General features: G+C 43.9%; 1 protein-coding gene across 7 annotated transcripts in view; it reads right to left on the bottom strand.

Annotated features, from left to right (window-relative positions):
• The window catches only part of LOC118776256 (ankyrin-1-like), a 117,293-nt gene that overhangs the window by 13,914 nt on the left and 86,888 nt on the right, over positions 1–16,491 (bottom strand). For 6 of the 7 annotated variants that reach the window (XM_036526439.1, XM_036526442.1, XM_036526444.1 and 3 more), the window contains 15 exons: positions 12,645–12,765; positions 12,383–12,461; positions 12,166–12,281; positions 11,721–11,945; positions 11,149–11,303; positions 10,446–10,657; positions 8,434–8,638; positions 7,893–7,989; positions 7,158–7,386; positions 6,733–6,861; positions 6,331–6,450; positions 5,731–5,815; positions 5,322–5,396; positions 5,065–5,196; positions 4,682–4,831 (listed from right to left, as the gene is read on the bottom strand). In XM_036526439.1, coding sequence (XP_036382332.1) covers positions 4,682–4,831; positions 5,065–5,196; positions 5,322–5,396; positions 5,731–5,815; positions 6,331–6,450; positions 6,733–6,861; positions 7,158–7,386; positions 7,893–7,989; positions 8,434–8,638; positions 10,446–10,657; positions 11,149–11,303; positions 11,721–11,945; positions 12,166–12,281; positions 12,383–12,461; positions 12,645–12,765 — 2,130 coding nt within the window. The remainder of the gene's footprint in view (positions 1–4,681; positions 4,832–5,064; positions 5,197–5,321; positions 5,397–5,730; positions 5,816–6,330; positions 6,451–6,732; positions 6,862–7,157; positions 7,387–7,892; positions 7,990–8,433; positions 8,639–10,445; positions 10,658–11,148; positions 11,304–11,720; positions 11,946–12,165; positions 12,282–12,382; positions 12,462–12,644; positions 12,766–16,491) is intronic. The other variant, XM_036526441.1, reaches the window with a different exon arrangement.

Genomic DNA, 16,491 nt, shown 5'->3' with positions numbered 1-16,491 from the left:
ACAGAATAACTATTTTGTCATGACGTCAAGTAAATATCATTCACATATTCTTCCTGTGAAAACTGCTCTGCTGTGATAACTGATATTCCACTGATTGACAGACAGAACATCATGGAAGGAAATAAGACAGACAAACTTATCATAAGATAGAGTCTGAATAGTGCAGGTTAACTATGAGACAAAAAAGCTATATGAAATAAAAAATGTCCTACAAATAGAGACAAGAAAGAATACGGGAAGGCCAAAAACAGACAAAGAGGTTATTTCAAAACCAAAGCAGAGTGTGACAGAGAGGGGAGGCAGGAAGGGGACAGACGGAAAGACACAGGGAAGAGGACGGAGGGGCAGCTGTGTGTGTGTGTGTGTGTGTGTGCGTGTGTGTGAAGTGACACCAGTAACTTGACTCAGTGCTGGCCACAGGAAGTGCTGAATATGCAGCAGGTATTATTGACAGCAGCTGGACCGCAAGACCCCATGACCCTTCCCCTCATACAGCCCCCACCAGAGGTGACAACTCCTCTAAAAGTGTCCTGTGAGAAGGGCAAAGTAACAAGGCAGAGGCAGTGGGGTTTTTCTTTTACACGGTAAGGTGTAGGTATGTGTGTACGTCAGATGGGATAAGTATGTATAGCAGGAAACATTTCTCCTTCAGCCCTGGTTAAGACTCCTTGAATGTGATCATACATTTCACTGACGGGCCTCATCTGCCTTCACTGTGGTTTCTACTGAGGACACAGTGTAGGCTGTTTGGTAAAAAGATGAAATTCAGGGCTTTTGCTTTTTCTTTTGTTTTTGTTATTCTTTACTTTTTTTACACTGAGCTGTGATGATGGTCACAATAATATAACACTGTTGATTAAATAAATTATAATCACAAATGGAAGATGGTGTGAATTATGATGTGAATCTGTCTACCTATCTATCAGTCTATCTATCCATATATCTATAATCATAGTACAGACACTATAGTGGACACTAAAAACAGTTTTATGAAGACATTATCAAGTGTAATACATACTGTCCTCTTCTGACTGGTACACACCAGCAACACGAACAAAATCAAACCCTGTATCTCTTTTTCATGTCTTATCAGTATGATCTGTGCTTTGGTCTTTTCCGCAAAGGTATAAAGCTGAAGGCATGCCATCTGAGCAGCTGCTTGTCTGCAGTGTAACTGCTCCATCTCCAACACTGACTGACTGCCTGTCTATCTGGTTAACTGTGTGTCTTCCTGACTGGCGTGTGGTCTACTGGGCTGACATGAACTGCATATTTACATAGTCAGTCTGCCTGTATTAGTAATAAGTCTTCCTGCGTTGTCTGCAAAATTATCCATCCATCTGTCTAAATGTGTGTGTTGACTGGTGTGATGAGGAGGAGGCGTGAGGCTGAGGGGGAGAAGAGACCCAATCAAACCCAGAGGAGGTGAAGTGATGAGGTAGGAAGACTGTGAAGAAGCGAGGGACACAATCACAGCAGCAAGGCCCCTCTGGGAACAGTGACACACAGAAACACACACAGACTGCCAAAGGCTCCCACAGAGGCACGCTGAGATGCGCACAGGTGCACACAGAGCAACTGACACACACAAGAAGCACGCACACAAAGACACAGACACACAGGTAAAGTCACAGAGAGAATTTCTCACAGAGACATGGAGACACACAGCACTGTTCACAGATGCAGGGAACCAGGGAGACAGAGATGAGAGGAAACTGTCCCCAGTTGTTGACATCACAGAGCCATGTGACGGACACGGACACAGAACCATGATCAACAGCACTGCAGAAGAGCGCATCACAATATCTCCAGACGAATAAAGCAATTACAACAAAATACAAAAAAGGTTTGTAAACTCAACAAAACACCTTTTTTTCTTGTTAAGAAGAAAACAATAAAAAGAGACACAGAAAAAGAAGAAATAATTACAAAGCATGCCATGCACAGACAGGTCTGTTAGTCCATTGACAGCAATGCAATCACTATTCTCCACTTCAAGTCTCACAAGACACCCACCCCACCCTCCATTTCCTTGGTTTCAAGCAAGGAGTGCAGGACAGGGGTAGGCTGCAAGCACATGCACACAGACAGGAAGGCAGGCAAGGAGGAGAAGATAGCAAAGGTACATTTAGAAGAGGGGGGAGGACAGAAAGAGAAAGAGACTGGGGGCAGGTCCCCCCCCGAGGTGGCACTGAGCACAGAGTGTGGGGTAGGGTACAGAACAGAGCGATCAAAAAAGGTGGATTTCTCAAAAAATGCACGACTGGTTGGAAAATAAAGATGACAAAAGAGACAGGCCAGAGGAGGTCAACATGAGGTCAACATGAGGTCAGAGGTCGGAGAGGAGAAGTGAGAGGAGGAAGAGTAGGGCGGCCGGGCTGCAGATGACATGTCCGGAGAAACACAAAGAGAGAGGGGACAGAGTCACAGGAACAAGTACAGGCAGTCCCTGCAGGGACAAACAGAGCGCTGACATGACCCTCCATTACGGACTCACCCCACCTCATACATACACATGCAGAGAAACCTCCGGCATGACCTTTAAAGCATCTCCGTGTGTACAGTATACAATTCCTTTTCTTACAAATCATATTTCAGTGTAATAGCATACAAGGGGTCTTTATCTGTGCTGAACTTCGCTGGGCATTTGTTATATATTGTTGACTGACAAAATTGACCAATATGGAAAATATTACTTTTGGTGTGGATGCAGAGGCAGAACACAAAAGCACCTACTTATTAAGCATCAATTAGACATAAATTACTTAGAGACTTTTAAGACTGAATAAAACTTACAGCAGCCGCAATGTTACAATAGGAAAATTTATGTATTATATACACATCCAGAATATTGATTTTGTTGAATGACTGTAATGCTGTAAGAACATGTATAAAACAAGAGACCTCTAATGCCTGGGTCTTGATTCCTAGCAAGACTGAAAAAGTTAGGCCAATAAAGCTGCTTAGGGCAGGTCCAAAAAGCACTACCAGAGTGCAATGCTTGTTAGAGTTCACTGGGTATCGACAACCATTGTGACCACAACTGACCTTGTTCATCCTAAGCTCTTAGATTTAAATACACCAGTCATCATCCTTTTTGCTGTTTTAAAAATAGTAATAATAATAAATGCAGTCTTGTGAGCGCGCTGGTAGTTTTCCCAACAGGTCCTCTACCTGTATAGGTCATATATCGGTATTGTCAACAAAAATTTTTTTGCTGCAAGAACACAAGGGTAGATGCCAAGGGAGATTCTCATGCATTTCGACAGAACAGACTCACTGTCTCTTCCTCACTCTTCCTGACTCCACAATAAATATACAAAGGCATGAATTGTGTGTGATGTGCCATGTTTTGTTGCTCCTTCACTATACTACACAGAACAGTACCCTGAAGTAGATATATAAAATTGCATTGATAGTTGAAACCAGAATGTGAGTAGAAGCAAGAGGATTTGGGGTGGACCTGCCCTGTATGTATATAACTATGTTGGAATCCAACCAATTCTGTGGCCTTATGGGTAGAGTTCCTTCCTGACCCTGAACTCAGTCTCCAGCTGGATCATGCCAAAGGCAATATCTCTCTGCCTGGCATTCAGCAGTAAAAGAGATGGATGGGGAATTAGTTCCCAGGGATAGACTGGTGTCCTGACCAGGGACCTGACCTGACTTACTTGTACATCAAGCCGATTTACATTACAAAATAAGCTCAATCACTATGTGCCTCCCAGGCTTCCTTTTTTACTTACTGTTTTATTTTGGCACATGATAAAATACACCCCACCTAGATGATTGGGTGAATACCACCCATATTATTCAGCATCATTCTTGAATTTGTATGGATTGTTCTGGACCCAACTTGTAGTCTGATTTTGGAAAAAGGTAAAAATAATCATAATAAAAATGGTCTGATAAAAAGAATTGAAAACCAGGTAAAACTTGCACGATAGCTTAAACATATAATAAGTCACACAAGGTTCTGATATTGTCCTATGAAAATGCCATACAACAATAACGACAACAATGTCCTAAACCATAAAAGGTAGTATGAACAGGAGACCGTTGAGCATAGCACAGCAGCATTTTTTAAAATGAGCTAAAATAAAATTAAATTAAACTTAATAAACTAATTTTTTGGTCAGACGAATACATTTTCCCACATAACATTTCTTCACAGACAGACTGCAGTCCAGTCTCTGCAGTCACAGCTGTAAGATAAATTTTATCTACTTTATATCTGCTGATAAATTACTAGTGGCAGACATTTATTCGCGTAGTATGACAAAATTCAGCCTTCCTTCACAAAGGCTGCAGTAAAAATATGTGTCACCCACTTCCAGGGAGAGCTATTAGATGCACCTCTGAGTTTATTCATGCTAACGCACTCTGGTGAAATTGTCCTCAATGGCACTCTACATCCTTCATCATAATAATTAGTGAGACAGAAAATTGTTAACCAAACCAAACCTCACACAGGACATCCAAAGTTGAGTTTGGGACTGGGGATGGGGTGAGGTGGGGTGTGAGGGGAGGGTAGGGGCTGCATGAGGACCTGGAGCAGCTGACAGCTGGGAGAGGGGGTTGCCTGGGTTTGGTGGTGTTGGTGGCTGTGGGGGGTTACAAGGGTACTTGGGGTTTCAGGTGAGAAAGGGGAAAGGGAGCAGGGAGATGGGTCTGTCCTCACCATTGGTCATGCTGGGGGAGAGCAGGTGGTCACCGTGTCTACGTCCTCCCCCCTCGCGGTTCCCTGGCCTGGGCTGCTGCCCCTGGCCCTCCAGCATGTTGACAATGTCAGTCCTGTCAATGCTCCTCAGAGCTGCATACAGACTCTCCACTGCAGAGAGAGAGAACAAAGGCCAAGGAAGAGGGACAGAGAGATGGCAGAGATATAAAAGGTACAAAGGGAGATGGAGAGAAAGCTGTAAGAGTAAGCAGAGGGTTTCTCAAATACAAAAATACATGTGAATGATAATAATAGTGGGCTGGGGACAAGGGAACATATTCAACAATGTAAAAAGGACAGAAGATTTGAGGGCGAGAAGAGAGAGGGAGGTCGCAGACACTCACTTTTGGCCCTCTTGCCTTCCCGTGAGGCCCAAAGGTTCAGGAGTGCTGAGCTCTGCTCCAGCAGGGAGTTGGGATTCTCCACGCGGATCTTATTGATGTCGTCCACACTGAACTGCAGCTCACGAGCCAGTTCTGCACAGGCGGGGAAGGAGAGAGGCAGCTTAAACTGTCTGCTATGGAGGGAGATACAGAAGGTAATGATTTAAACACCACACTGGCTGACAAGCACACACACATTGTCATACATATAGACTTACCTGCCCAGCTTAGTCCCAGCTGTTCAGATATCAGAGCCATCTTCAACTCTGTTCTTTGCATGGCACTCATTGATGCTACAGAACGAAGAGCACGCACACACCCCTTTACACACTTAACTGAATGCATTATTACATTATTATATTACATTATTGGCATTTAGCAGATGCTCTTGTCCAGAGCAACTTACATTGGTTACAGTTTTTTTTTAATCCATTCATACAGCTAGATATTTACTGAGCCAATTCTGGGTTAAGCACCTTGCCCAAGGGTACAGAAGTAGTGGCCCAGTGGGGAATCGAACTCTTCAAACAATGATAATATACAGTATATGAGGAGTCCTTTTCGTGTGGTATCAAAATGTACTTAGTATTTGGGCAAATGATTGCCCTTGGGTTGGCCGTATCTTACCCATGGTCGGCTCATTCAGGGCACTGTATCTCTCCCGCAGGGCCAGGGGAGTCAGAGTTCGTCTGCGGTCTTCACTTCCCACAATCTGATTCAGACAAAAATAGCAGCAATATCAATCTTGATTTTTCTACATAGGCTGTTTGGACTGTGTATTGTAAAACTGATATTGAGAACACCAATAAACACTGGGTCACCGATACTGCTGACAGCACTGTTCTCATAAATAGTGTATAATGTACATGGATGTCAGGGTGATGACAGGGACACCAGTTTATTGAATTTGAGCCAATTGTGTATTGTGATTTGTGTATCATGGTCAAGAGTGTGTGGGAACATATTGCCCAGGCATATGGAGGGCAGCAGTGTCTAAATGCTTGAATTCCAGTCAGGCAATTAACCACCTGATTCAACAAACTGTGTCTTGATTGAACCAAATTTGTGTCTCTCCCCAGTCATGAGAGAGATGGTTGTCTGAAACCCCACTGGATGCGACCCTCCAGGATCAGAGCTGAGGGACTCCTGAGTGAACCCCACCATGCTGAGGGATGAGACTAGAGTGTGGTGTGAAGCTTATGCTTAGGTATGTGGGGTACGCTGTACCTTGATGCAGGGGGGCATGGTGATGTTGAGGTTACACAGAACGTGTTGACTGTCCTCGTACTTGGTGGACTTGCGCAAGAAGGACAGGAATCCAGAGGGATCCTTGCTGCTGTCTCTCACCTGAGGGAGAGAAGAGAAGTGAACCAGGGTCAAATAACAGAGAGAAGAGGGTGGGGAAGTTAAAAATTGCATTCCTGCTGTTAACTGACTGTTACCTAGACTACATGGCTGCTAAGAGGTAGAGCAGTTTCTGTGACCTAGCAAAAAAGCCTGCTTTGAAGGAGAGGAAGACCCCCAGGAAGAGGTTGATATATAACCATTTCAGAGAGATTTGGCCTGCCGACACTGAGATTCTGGGATCCAGACTAACTGACGTGCACACAGGTAAATAATGTGACACACCTTGACGGAGACAGGAAGCCGGTTGTCTCTGAAGGCCTGGAAGCTGAAACTGCGGGGCTGCTGTGTGGCCTTCCGTACTGGCACCAGGTTCCCCGAACACTCCAGGTGGAGCGGCATGCCTTCCATCACCTGAAGGGGGTGACACCGAGTCAGTTACTGAAGAGCTCAGCCTGACGTGCCTCAGACCCTCTTACAACTGGGCAGTAGCACTTCGGAAGATGTGCCAAGGTACCAAGCTATTATAATGAGGTTTGCTTCTTCTCCACCTATGACCCCGCACCCATAATCCTTTCATTCCAAGCACATCTCCTTAGCTTCTCTGTCTGTTCCCCTATGGTGTAGCTCCCCGCCTCCCCCAACTGTATAATTAATACTGCAGAGAATTTCCGGAGAGGCTCCCCTCCGCCCCACTCCCCCGCACTGACCTCAATGTCCCGGCTGCGGGCCACCTCGGCGAAGTTCTCGTGCTGCTCCAGGGTCTTGTCCATCTTGTCGTCGGTCATGCAGTAGCAGCGCAGGCGTCCCTCCCGCACCTCGTTCATCTTGGCGAAAACCACGAACTTGGCCATGTATGGCACCGCCGACAGCTCCCGGTACAGCAGGTTGGCGAAGGACACTGCCTCGGCTGTCCGGGGGCAGTCAGCCAGCCAGAACCTGCAGGAGAGAGGGAAGAGGGGATGGATTTAGAGAAGCATGGAGAGTTGGATGAAGAGGCAGAATGGTAGAACAAAGTCCTGTCTTAATTCTTTTGTTTTCATCTGACATTTTGCTCACATTGTATCAGTCTGTCAGGAGTAGGTACACTTCAGCATACAAGATCTTTAATTGGACTAGAAGTCACGTCCAGCTCAACATCCGCATTGTTATTACCATAAAGTGTATTGGCAACCAAGATTCCCAAAGAAAACTGTTTAGCTGATTAAGCTGAGGTTCTGGATGGGGAAATAATTCACATGCACAAATATTGACAGACAACATGTTTTTAAGAGCAAATCAAAAGCTGAAAACACACAAGGGTAATGCTGATAAAAAGTTTGGGAAAGAAAGGCCCGAGTGTGGTGAAATTCCCACTGCAGGTACAGAAGTCAGAAGTTGGGATATTCTTACAACAGCCTGTGTGTGTGTTGACGTATGTGAGTGATAGTGTGATTTTTACTCACCGTGCAGAGACGTTGGTGGTGAAATTGGCACAGTCATTGGCGTACACCAGTTTGGTTGTGCCAGTGATGTCCTCCCACTGGGCTGGGGCTGTACCACCTGGAGATGAGGGGGGGGGGTGTTGACAGTTCTTTCTTTTGGTTAGAGAGAAGCCTACAGGCTATTTAAACATCTGGGAGCTATTGGGCTCCCACCCTATGAGTGCTGCAGATATATATGCAGAGTTAATGGTCTGTGAATGTCTAAAAAGTAAATTGTAATCTTGGTCTTGGCAGGTTAAGGTGATATTGGTTTTTCTTACAATTCATATGTACTCATACTAAGTGTCTCAGTGATTTACAGATTTGGAGCCCTACAGGAACAAATCTAAGAACTGTAGCAGTAAGCAGTTATGCTGTTGCTCTGCACCCCTCTACCTCTCTGCCCTTTTCTCCAAACCCCTCAAAAACCACCAGCAAATCTACAAAAAATTTCTTTCATTCAAAACCCTCCTCCTGCGGTTCTCTTTCCAAATATCTCCAGCCTCTCCCCGCCTCACTGTACCAATGACGCTGCAGAGTAGTCGGAGGCTGGTGGTATCCCCCTCCCCAGAGTCCCGTGGGCTCTCCCTCCAGGAGGGGGGCAGGGGTATGCGCAGGCCAATGGGCCGGTGGAACTTGCGTCGGCGCGGCTCCACTGTCACCACCGGGCTGAAGGTGGCCTGGTTCCCGAGCAGCTTGGTGACCAGCTCATCCGGGACCGGCTGGGCCTGGGGCGAGGTGGGAGGTGTGGGACATAGCAAGGCCAAATGGAGGAGGAGGCATTGGACCGTGGGGGGGGGGGTGGCAGTAACAGGCCAGAGGACAGATGGGCAGGGAAACACAGACATGGGAACAAACAGTGGATGGGTGCAATGATGAAGGTGATTAGGTGAAAACGATGATGCAGGAGAAAGAAATGGAAGGTATTGATGAGGTGGTGATGGAAACAGGAAGAGAAGAAGATGGCAGGGAAAGAAGAAAAGAGAATAAAATTGTTCAGTATATAAACGTCCCCTCACCTGTATCCCATAATGTATGATGGTCAGCACACAATAGTGACACACACAACACTGGGTTTCTCATTTTTGTTTATTGTTAAAAACAGTGACAAAAAGTTAACATGTGCCCCCCAGGTGTATAAACATCTTTATTAATTCAGAAGGATATCAAAAGATAAGATAAAAGTGTGTGATATGTTTCATTATGCACCACTGAGTGAAACCACACAAAATATACTTTTAAATTATACACAATAATAGTTATATAAATACGAAGTATTTATACGAAGTATTTATATAACTTGCTTTAAACCTCTGATGCCTGGTTTCAATTAAAACTGCCAAATCATCTTAAGGGAAAGTTCCTATTCAGCAGTAATAAAAAACAACATACAAAAACCCTCCCTGATTAATCTATGGCTGTTACACAACAAAGTGACATTTTCTTTTAAAATGGATTTATGTTTTCAATTAAATGTTGGAGCCACAGTGACCTTACAGTCCTGGAAGGTCTGTGTTTTTAATAAATAGCACTCTCCCTTAAGATCACTTTCAGATCACTGAGAAAGAATGATCTATTATTGAACAGAGAAGTTTCATGCATTCAGTAAGCAGTAAACGTCTATTGGTTAGTGTAGCATTTTAGGGCTGCTGAACTTAACCATATAGTCTGGCCAAGAATCAGGACCTCTGATTGTTACAGTCCAATGAAGCCTTTTGAATAAACGGGTTTTTGTTATCTTTGGTGTATATCAGGTTTGTGTTTAACCTCAGAGTCAATGCAAGATGCTGTTGAATATGATCTGAAAAGCAGGACTGCTTTGAACCATAATATCAGACAAAAAGACAGAATAACTTGTACAGATCACTTCAGTATATAATTTGTGGTGTACTAGGTTAATATTGTGCACCAGTTAAATTCATTATTTTCACATTTCCTACAGTATTTAGTTTTAGTAGTTTTTCATGTTTGAAACAACAATGCAACTATTATGGGTTCTTGTGATAATATATACATCAAAAGGGCATACAAGAAAGTCTGGCACTATTCTGTTTCATAGGAAAATATACATCTAACTCAAATGCCTGTACAGTAAATGTGTTTTGAGAATCTTGCATATATGTGTATATATATTTATATACTAAATTTATGAAATGCTACTGTAAATAACCCTTTAATAAATAACATCCTTTTCTTTTTGTAAATATATAAAAGCAATAAGTAAAGCAAAAAAGTGTGGCAAGGATGATGTTCGGCTGGTTTGAAAAGAAAAACATCTGACCCACCAATAAAGTGATAAATATGAAAAATGAATTGCAAAAATTCTGAAGTACCTTCTGTCAATATAAATGCTTCTGTTTTCTGTATATAATCTCTCCCATTCCCCATCACCCCAAAATAAATTTTCTAAGTTGAAAATGGAGGACAGTGAAGACAGGACTGTGGTAAAGAACAACATAAAAAAGAAAAGGTGGGGACTATCTATCAGGAAATGCCTATCCTCTGGTCTTCCTCCTCATCTTCCCCCTGCCTCACCTGCAGCCCCAGCCGAACCCTCTTGGTGACTGCGGTCTCAGGGAAGGTGGCCTGGACCATCGGCACAAGCTTGCTGGTCAGATGGCCACCCTCGGGGCCAATCAGATTGCTCTCCTGCTGGACGCGCGACACCACGGCGAAGTAGAGGGGGAAGTCGGTGGAGATGATGCGGCGGATACGCTTCTTTCCCAGCTCCTCCTGGCTCTCCAGGTCTGGTGAAGTGAATGGAAACAGAGCAGTGAAGAGACAACAGTCAACACATCTTAACAAGACCAACAGGAATGCTATGAGCAATAAATCCATCAGGAAATAATACTGTGCCATCAGCCTGTCTTCTAAGTACAGGTACACTTACCATATTTGTCTGTTTATCCTACGATACAACCCATCAGTCATTTGCAGTATTGCAATGTTCTAAATACCCATTACTTCAGCTTGTATAATCTTGAATATTCTATACATATACATATATATATTGATTTATGAAAAGAAAATGAAAAAAGAAATAATTTTTAAAAAGGTGTGGAGACTTTTTCTTGCCTTTTTGATTCATTTTAGTCAGTTTGTGAGCACAGTTTGTAAGAGCATGACTCAGTGCTGAGTATTGGAGTGTAAATCAGCACTGAGTGTCAGTGGAAAGTGTTAGATCATGAGTGAGTAGAGTGTTTGTAAAGCGTTAGCAGCAGGTTCATGTGTAACCTACCTTCATCCATGCCATTGAGGATGGTCTCCAGCACATTGTCGCCGTAGTGATTACGGTGCTCCTTCCAGACTGATCCATTCTCACTGCGCAGAACCACCAGCTCCCGGTCCCCTCGACCCAATGCAGCAAAGTGGGGGATCTCCACAATCACTGGCCTAAAGAGACACAGAGCAAACATTTATATGTCCATCATTTATTTTATTTCCACTACATACAGTATATGGTGATACACACAGAGACTCTCCTCAAACCACAACTTGGTCAATGTGGAGGAGAGCAATGCATTTTTGATCAATGAATGTTAATAAAAACAATGCTATTTCAAACAGGGTCATTTCAATGGTTTTCTGCAATTTTGCCTACAAATAGGGCCATCACAAATACAAGGAATATATACTGTGTATACTGTAAATGATATGAAAACGTACAGAATATAAAATAAATTACACTGCACTGTGTAAATTATGTCCTTCTATGAATGTACTGTACTGAAAATTACAAAATGAATAAATTTTGCCATATCAGCCATATTCACATACACCATGTAATGAGAGATAATGTACTATTCTCACCCCAGGAACTGCATGCTGGCGGGACCCAGAGAGATGATGCGACTGGCCAGCCCCTCCCCTTCCACCAGTGGGGGCGGGGTGGTCAGCTTCTGAGGCTTGACCAGGCGGCAGGTGATGCGGGTAGGGGCAGCGCAGGTACGGGGTGGGATGATCACACGCAGGCCGTTGTGTCTGCTGCCTCTCATCGACCCACCCCGGGCGTCCACCATGAAGCTCACCAGGAACCTGCCAAACGGCAGCCCACACGTCATCACCTGTTCTACTTCTGGCCAGTTGTGGCATTTAATGGATTGTTCTGTTTCTGTTATGTCTCTGAGTGTATATCTCAAGTGATTATGCTGTGTAAATTGATAGTGACTTTTTTATCACAGTTGAAAGAATATGGGCATTTTATCATGGTCCTGTGTTTTTTATGTGGCCATCTTGCTACAGTTACAGCACTGACCCCGTGTGGATAGGGCTGGCCACCGGGCTGACGTTGTCAGAGGTCTCAGTGGCTGGACTGCTGGGGATGAGGGAGTCCTCGTCATACTCCTTTGGCAGGGGGACTGGGGTATGTTGCTTAAAGGGAGAGAGAGATGTTCAAAATACGACCAGAAATGCTGATCTACTCACAGCAGCCTGGAAGTGTTACAGACAAAGAAGATGAAGCACTTTGCTACCTGCTCTACTTCATGCTCCTTCAGCATGACCGTCTCAGGGGAGACACAAGGGATCCTGGGAATAGCAGGAGAGTAGTTGCTGTCAGAGAGAGAGAGCAATGCCGAGTAAGGCGCATAACAGATATCATATGCCAATCTCTGGATTGAATGACGTTTTTGGACGGGATAGGGATGATTTTGGCGGGAGAAGTATCAGCTATCTCGGCCATGGTCTCATGGCTCTGCCCCCACCTTACCCCGCATCCAGCATTCTGCCACTTACGCTGTGCCCAGCCCAGTCTCATAGTCCAGGGATTTCTTAGGTGACAGGAAGTCCTCATCGTGGTCCTTAAGGTCATCCATTTTCACATATCTTGTGCTCTCCCCTCCCTGCAGCTCCTCACCTATGCGGAAAGCCACATAGTAAGATGCAAGAGAAAAACGATGAGGGCCATAGAGAGAGAGAAAGAGAAAGGAGAGAGAGAAAGGGGGAGGGGAGGTGGAAAACAAAATGAGAGGTTAAGAAGTGAGAGTGAAGTTAAAGAGAAGGTTGGTGAGAAAGTGGTGAAGCAGGGAAGGGATGGGAAAGAAGAGAGTGGCAGAGAGAAGGAAAAAAGGTAGAGTGAGAGACACAAAGAGGGACAGTCATCTGCCCTCTGGGGTTTCAGTGAGTAGAGTGAGTGACCCACACCACAAGCACTGTGAGTGTTAATACTGTCAATGAGAGAAGGTTTAGTGAAGCTGCACTGTAAGATGAACAGTATGGAGGGAAACAGTCCTTGAGACACCTGAGCATGTCCCTCACTGCCATGTGAAAGTGAGGAGAGGATTACACTCTGGCAGGCTCACTCAAGACAGCGTCCCTGTATTCAAGCATTTCATTTCAGAACCCCTCCCTCTAGAGAACAAAAAGGTATAATTCCACCGCAGAGACAAATCTGCTCTCTAAAGGGTATGTTCCTCTAAAATACATTTACTCCACAACCCTACTTCAAGGCACTCCTTCAGCTGGATGCACTAAGACAGCAGTGGGGAGCGTACAACGCATGACCACAGCCAGTGATGATCTGTGAAGCCCTGTCTCACAAACAAAATATAAGGTTGATGCACAGCTGTACTGATCGTGCAGAGACACATAGAAACATAGGGGCACACATGGAGCACAGAAAAACTCACATGAAGAGAAACACGCAAAACCTAACTTTCATTAATTTCTGAGGTGCATATCAAACAAATTAATAACCAACTCATGACATAAGGCAGCAAACACGCTGACAGTCATTCAACACAAAATAAAACAAAAATCATACATTTCACAGCAATTTTACTAATTTTAATGGATTTACTGCCAAAAGTTATCCAATTGTGCATTATCTTCTGCTAGCATAACTCAGTGAATGTGGTGCCTGTTGAACATGCACATTAGGGGTAAGTTTACACTTGGTTCTCCTCTGTGCAGTTGAGGGTTTCTCAGCAGTAGTGTCATTCTTGACTTTAGCCCACCATCATTCCTTGAAACTTGTCAGCATGTGAAAGTGTAATGTAGAACTCTTACATTTCACAACTGACTTCACAGAGCTGCAGAGTCGGTATTGGTCGCTATGCACCAGCAGACCGGGCAGGAAGGTTAAGGAAATTCCTCTAACCCATGTCCTGAAGAGACCCAGACAAGTATGCTTTCACAGCTATTTCTTGTCATCCTGGCTAACCACCCACCTATTTGCTGAGGTTTTGTTAGCTGTTTATTACATCTAGTGCAACTGAAGCCTGATAATATGGTACTTCTCATAAAAGCAAGAATATACTGGTATCTTAGTGGGAATAAACATCAAAGCCTCAGTCTTCAACAAATCCGCATGTTATTTGTTTGAACACATTCCTGTTTATTTCCTGTTTTTTCATAAGGTCTACATGTTATATCATTAAGGCATAACAAATATTACTGAGAGCCAATCATTCAATCCTAGGAAACTTCTCCCAGGTACGAGACAAACCCCAACATCATCAATATAACTCTTATACAAGATAATGTAGACTTCTAAAGCCTGTTGGGCTGGTTCTCTCCAGGTCCAGGAATGGGGTCTTGCTGACCATCAAACATAACAGTGACAGACAAAACAAAGAGCTCCCCTTCCTTTCCATTAAATTCACTTTGGCTTCCCTGTTGAAATTCCTGCTGATCCTTAAGCCATTGTTTACCAGCAGGGAGGATACCAATTGGGGGAGCCGCAGTGGAAGGGAATAAAAAGGGGGTCAGTGATTGGTTTTGACACCTCCCATTGCTTCATTGGAGGTGTTGCACACACAAGGACACTAATGTGACGAGACAACACAAAGGTAGACACAAAGGGGACACCAGCACAATCACTACAGGAAACATAGATCACAGCACAACACAGAGAGTGGTGACACCTCTACACAACCTTGCAGGTGTATCAAATGGCATGAAGTTTCCATCTGTGTTCCCCAATCTTTTTTCACACAGTATTGTTTTCACCGCCTCCGTTTAGTTTAGTGTCCAGTTCCACCAGGACATTCGGCACTAACATGAACTTAGGCAAGTAAAAATGTCTTACTTACCCCCCTGAGGGTTGAGCTAGCCAGAGAGAAGGCACCGATGCTAAAAGAAAAACTCCATTAACGCAGCAGAAATTACTCAGCGTCACTGAGAGACTTGCGGCTAGGCTTGGGTCTGAGTGTGCACAATGGAGACGGTGCCGGTGTGTGTGTGCCACATGTGAATGTATGTATAGGTCAATGTATTTTGTTATATAAACCTGTGTGTTTGTGCAAATGTGAATTTACGCATAAAGTGTGCTTGTGTATGGATGTATGCATGCTTTAGAGTGTGTGAGAAAGAGAGACAGTGCAGTGCTTTGTGTGTGTCAGCATGTGTGTATCAGCATGTATGGATGTGTGATAATCTAAGGAGAGCCTTGAAGATATTAACTAGAGCACTGTCTAAATTTAGATAAATGGTGACAATCTGCCAGTCAAACTATCTGGGAACCAAAAAAAAAAGAAAAAACTGGCAACGGTGTCTTGTGAAGGCAGTCTTGAATAGCCCTAGTTTTGATTCATTGTTGAGAAGCAGTACTACCTGATTTCAGCAGCTTTGCGACCTCTAGACCATACTGGACTGTAGAGATAACATGGAATTTGGTATTCTGTTACAGTTTAATACATACTACAGTATAATGTATTTTGCCTTTCTGCTTATTCTGTACCTTGCGCCTTACTTCTTTAATGACTGCCATCGACTGAATGTCAATATGAATTAAAAGACTATAGATGGCACAGTTTTAAAATAAGATGCACCAATAGCTGTTTTGAAAACAGCATTTATACGTATTTATGACTGAATACTGTGTAGACTAGAATAGAAACAGACCAAAGTCACACAGAGAAACCTTCATCATGTTCACACACTGTAAGGTTACCACACCGAAGGAGGCACAGACACAGCAATGGGCAAACCTTCCACTGGGAGGGACAGTGTGTGTGGGTGAAAGCAGTGGTTTCTGGGTAAAATAATAACACTGTCCACACACAAGTAATCACAAACCTGCCAGATAACAATGGGGAAAAATAGCTAAATCCACAGCAATATTTTTTCTTCTTCTTAAAATGGCTGGCACAATGGTGTTTTTTAATCCTTCTGCCCATGAAACAACTCCATTAAGGAGGTAAATGAGTGAGTAAGACCTGTTAGTTCAATGGAGTATTTCTCTCAGTACATCCTGCTGAAAGTTTTCCTTCAAAGGCTGGGGTGGATAGGGTCAGTCTTCCTCTATATCTTGGTAACAGTGCTGTGATAGGCTGAGGAGCACAGACTCATAAGGCACTACAGGGTGGACTGTTGTGATCACAGGAAGATAGAGTTACAAGTCCGAGGGATATTGAGAAACATTAAGATTAAGTGTGGTACGAGGTTAAGCGCACACACATTTGATTTGCTCAAATGTCTATATATAAGATACAAAAAGTCACACACTCCTCCCTTTGTTGTTACTCAAGGGGTAAAACAGGGTAGGTCGGGTGCCAGGAATAAGGCATTGCCAAGGAGTGTGTGTGTGGAGAGGGGGGGACTGACAGATTAATCCACATCAACCAATGAGGGTATCAGGGTG

Source organism: Megalops cyprinoides, chromosome 4 (assembly GCF_013368585.1).
Source record: "Megalops cyprinoides isolate fMegCyp1 chromosome 4, fMegCyp1.pri, whole genome shotgun sequence".
NCBI classification, from domain to species: Eukaryota; Metazoa; Chordata; class Actinopteri; order Elopiformes; family Megalopidae; genus Megalops; species Megalops cyprinoides.
This window is presented reverse-complemented; position numbering and strand designations above follow the sequence as displayed.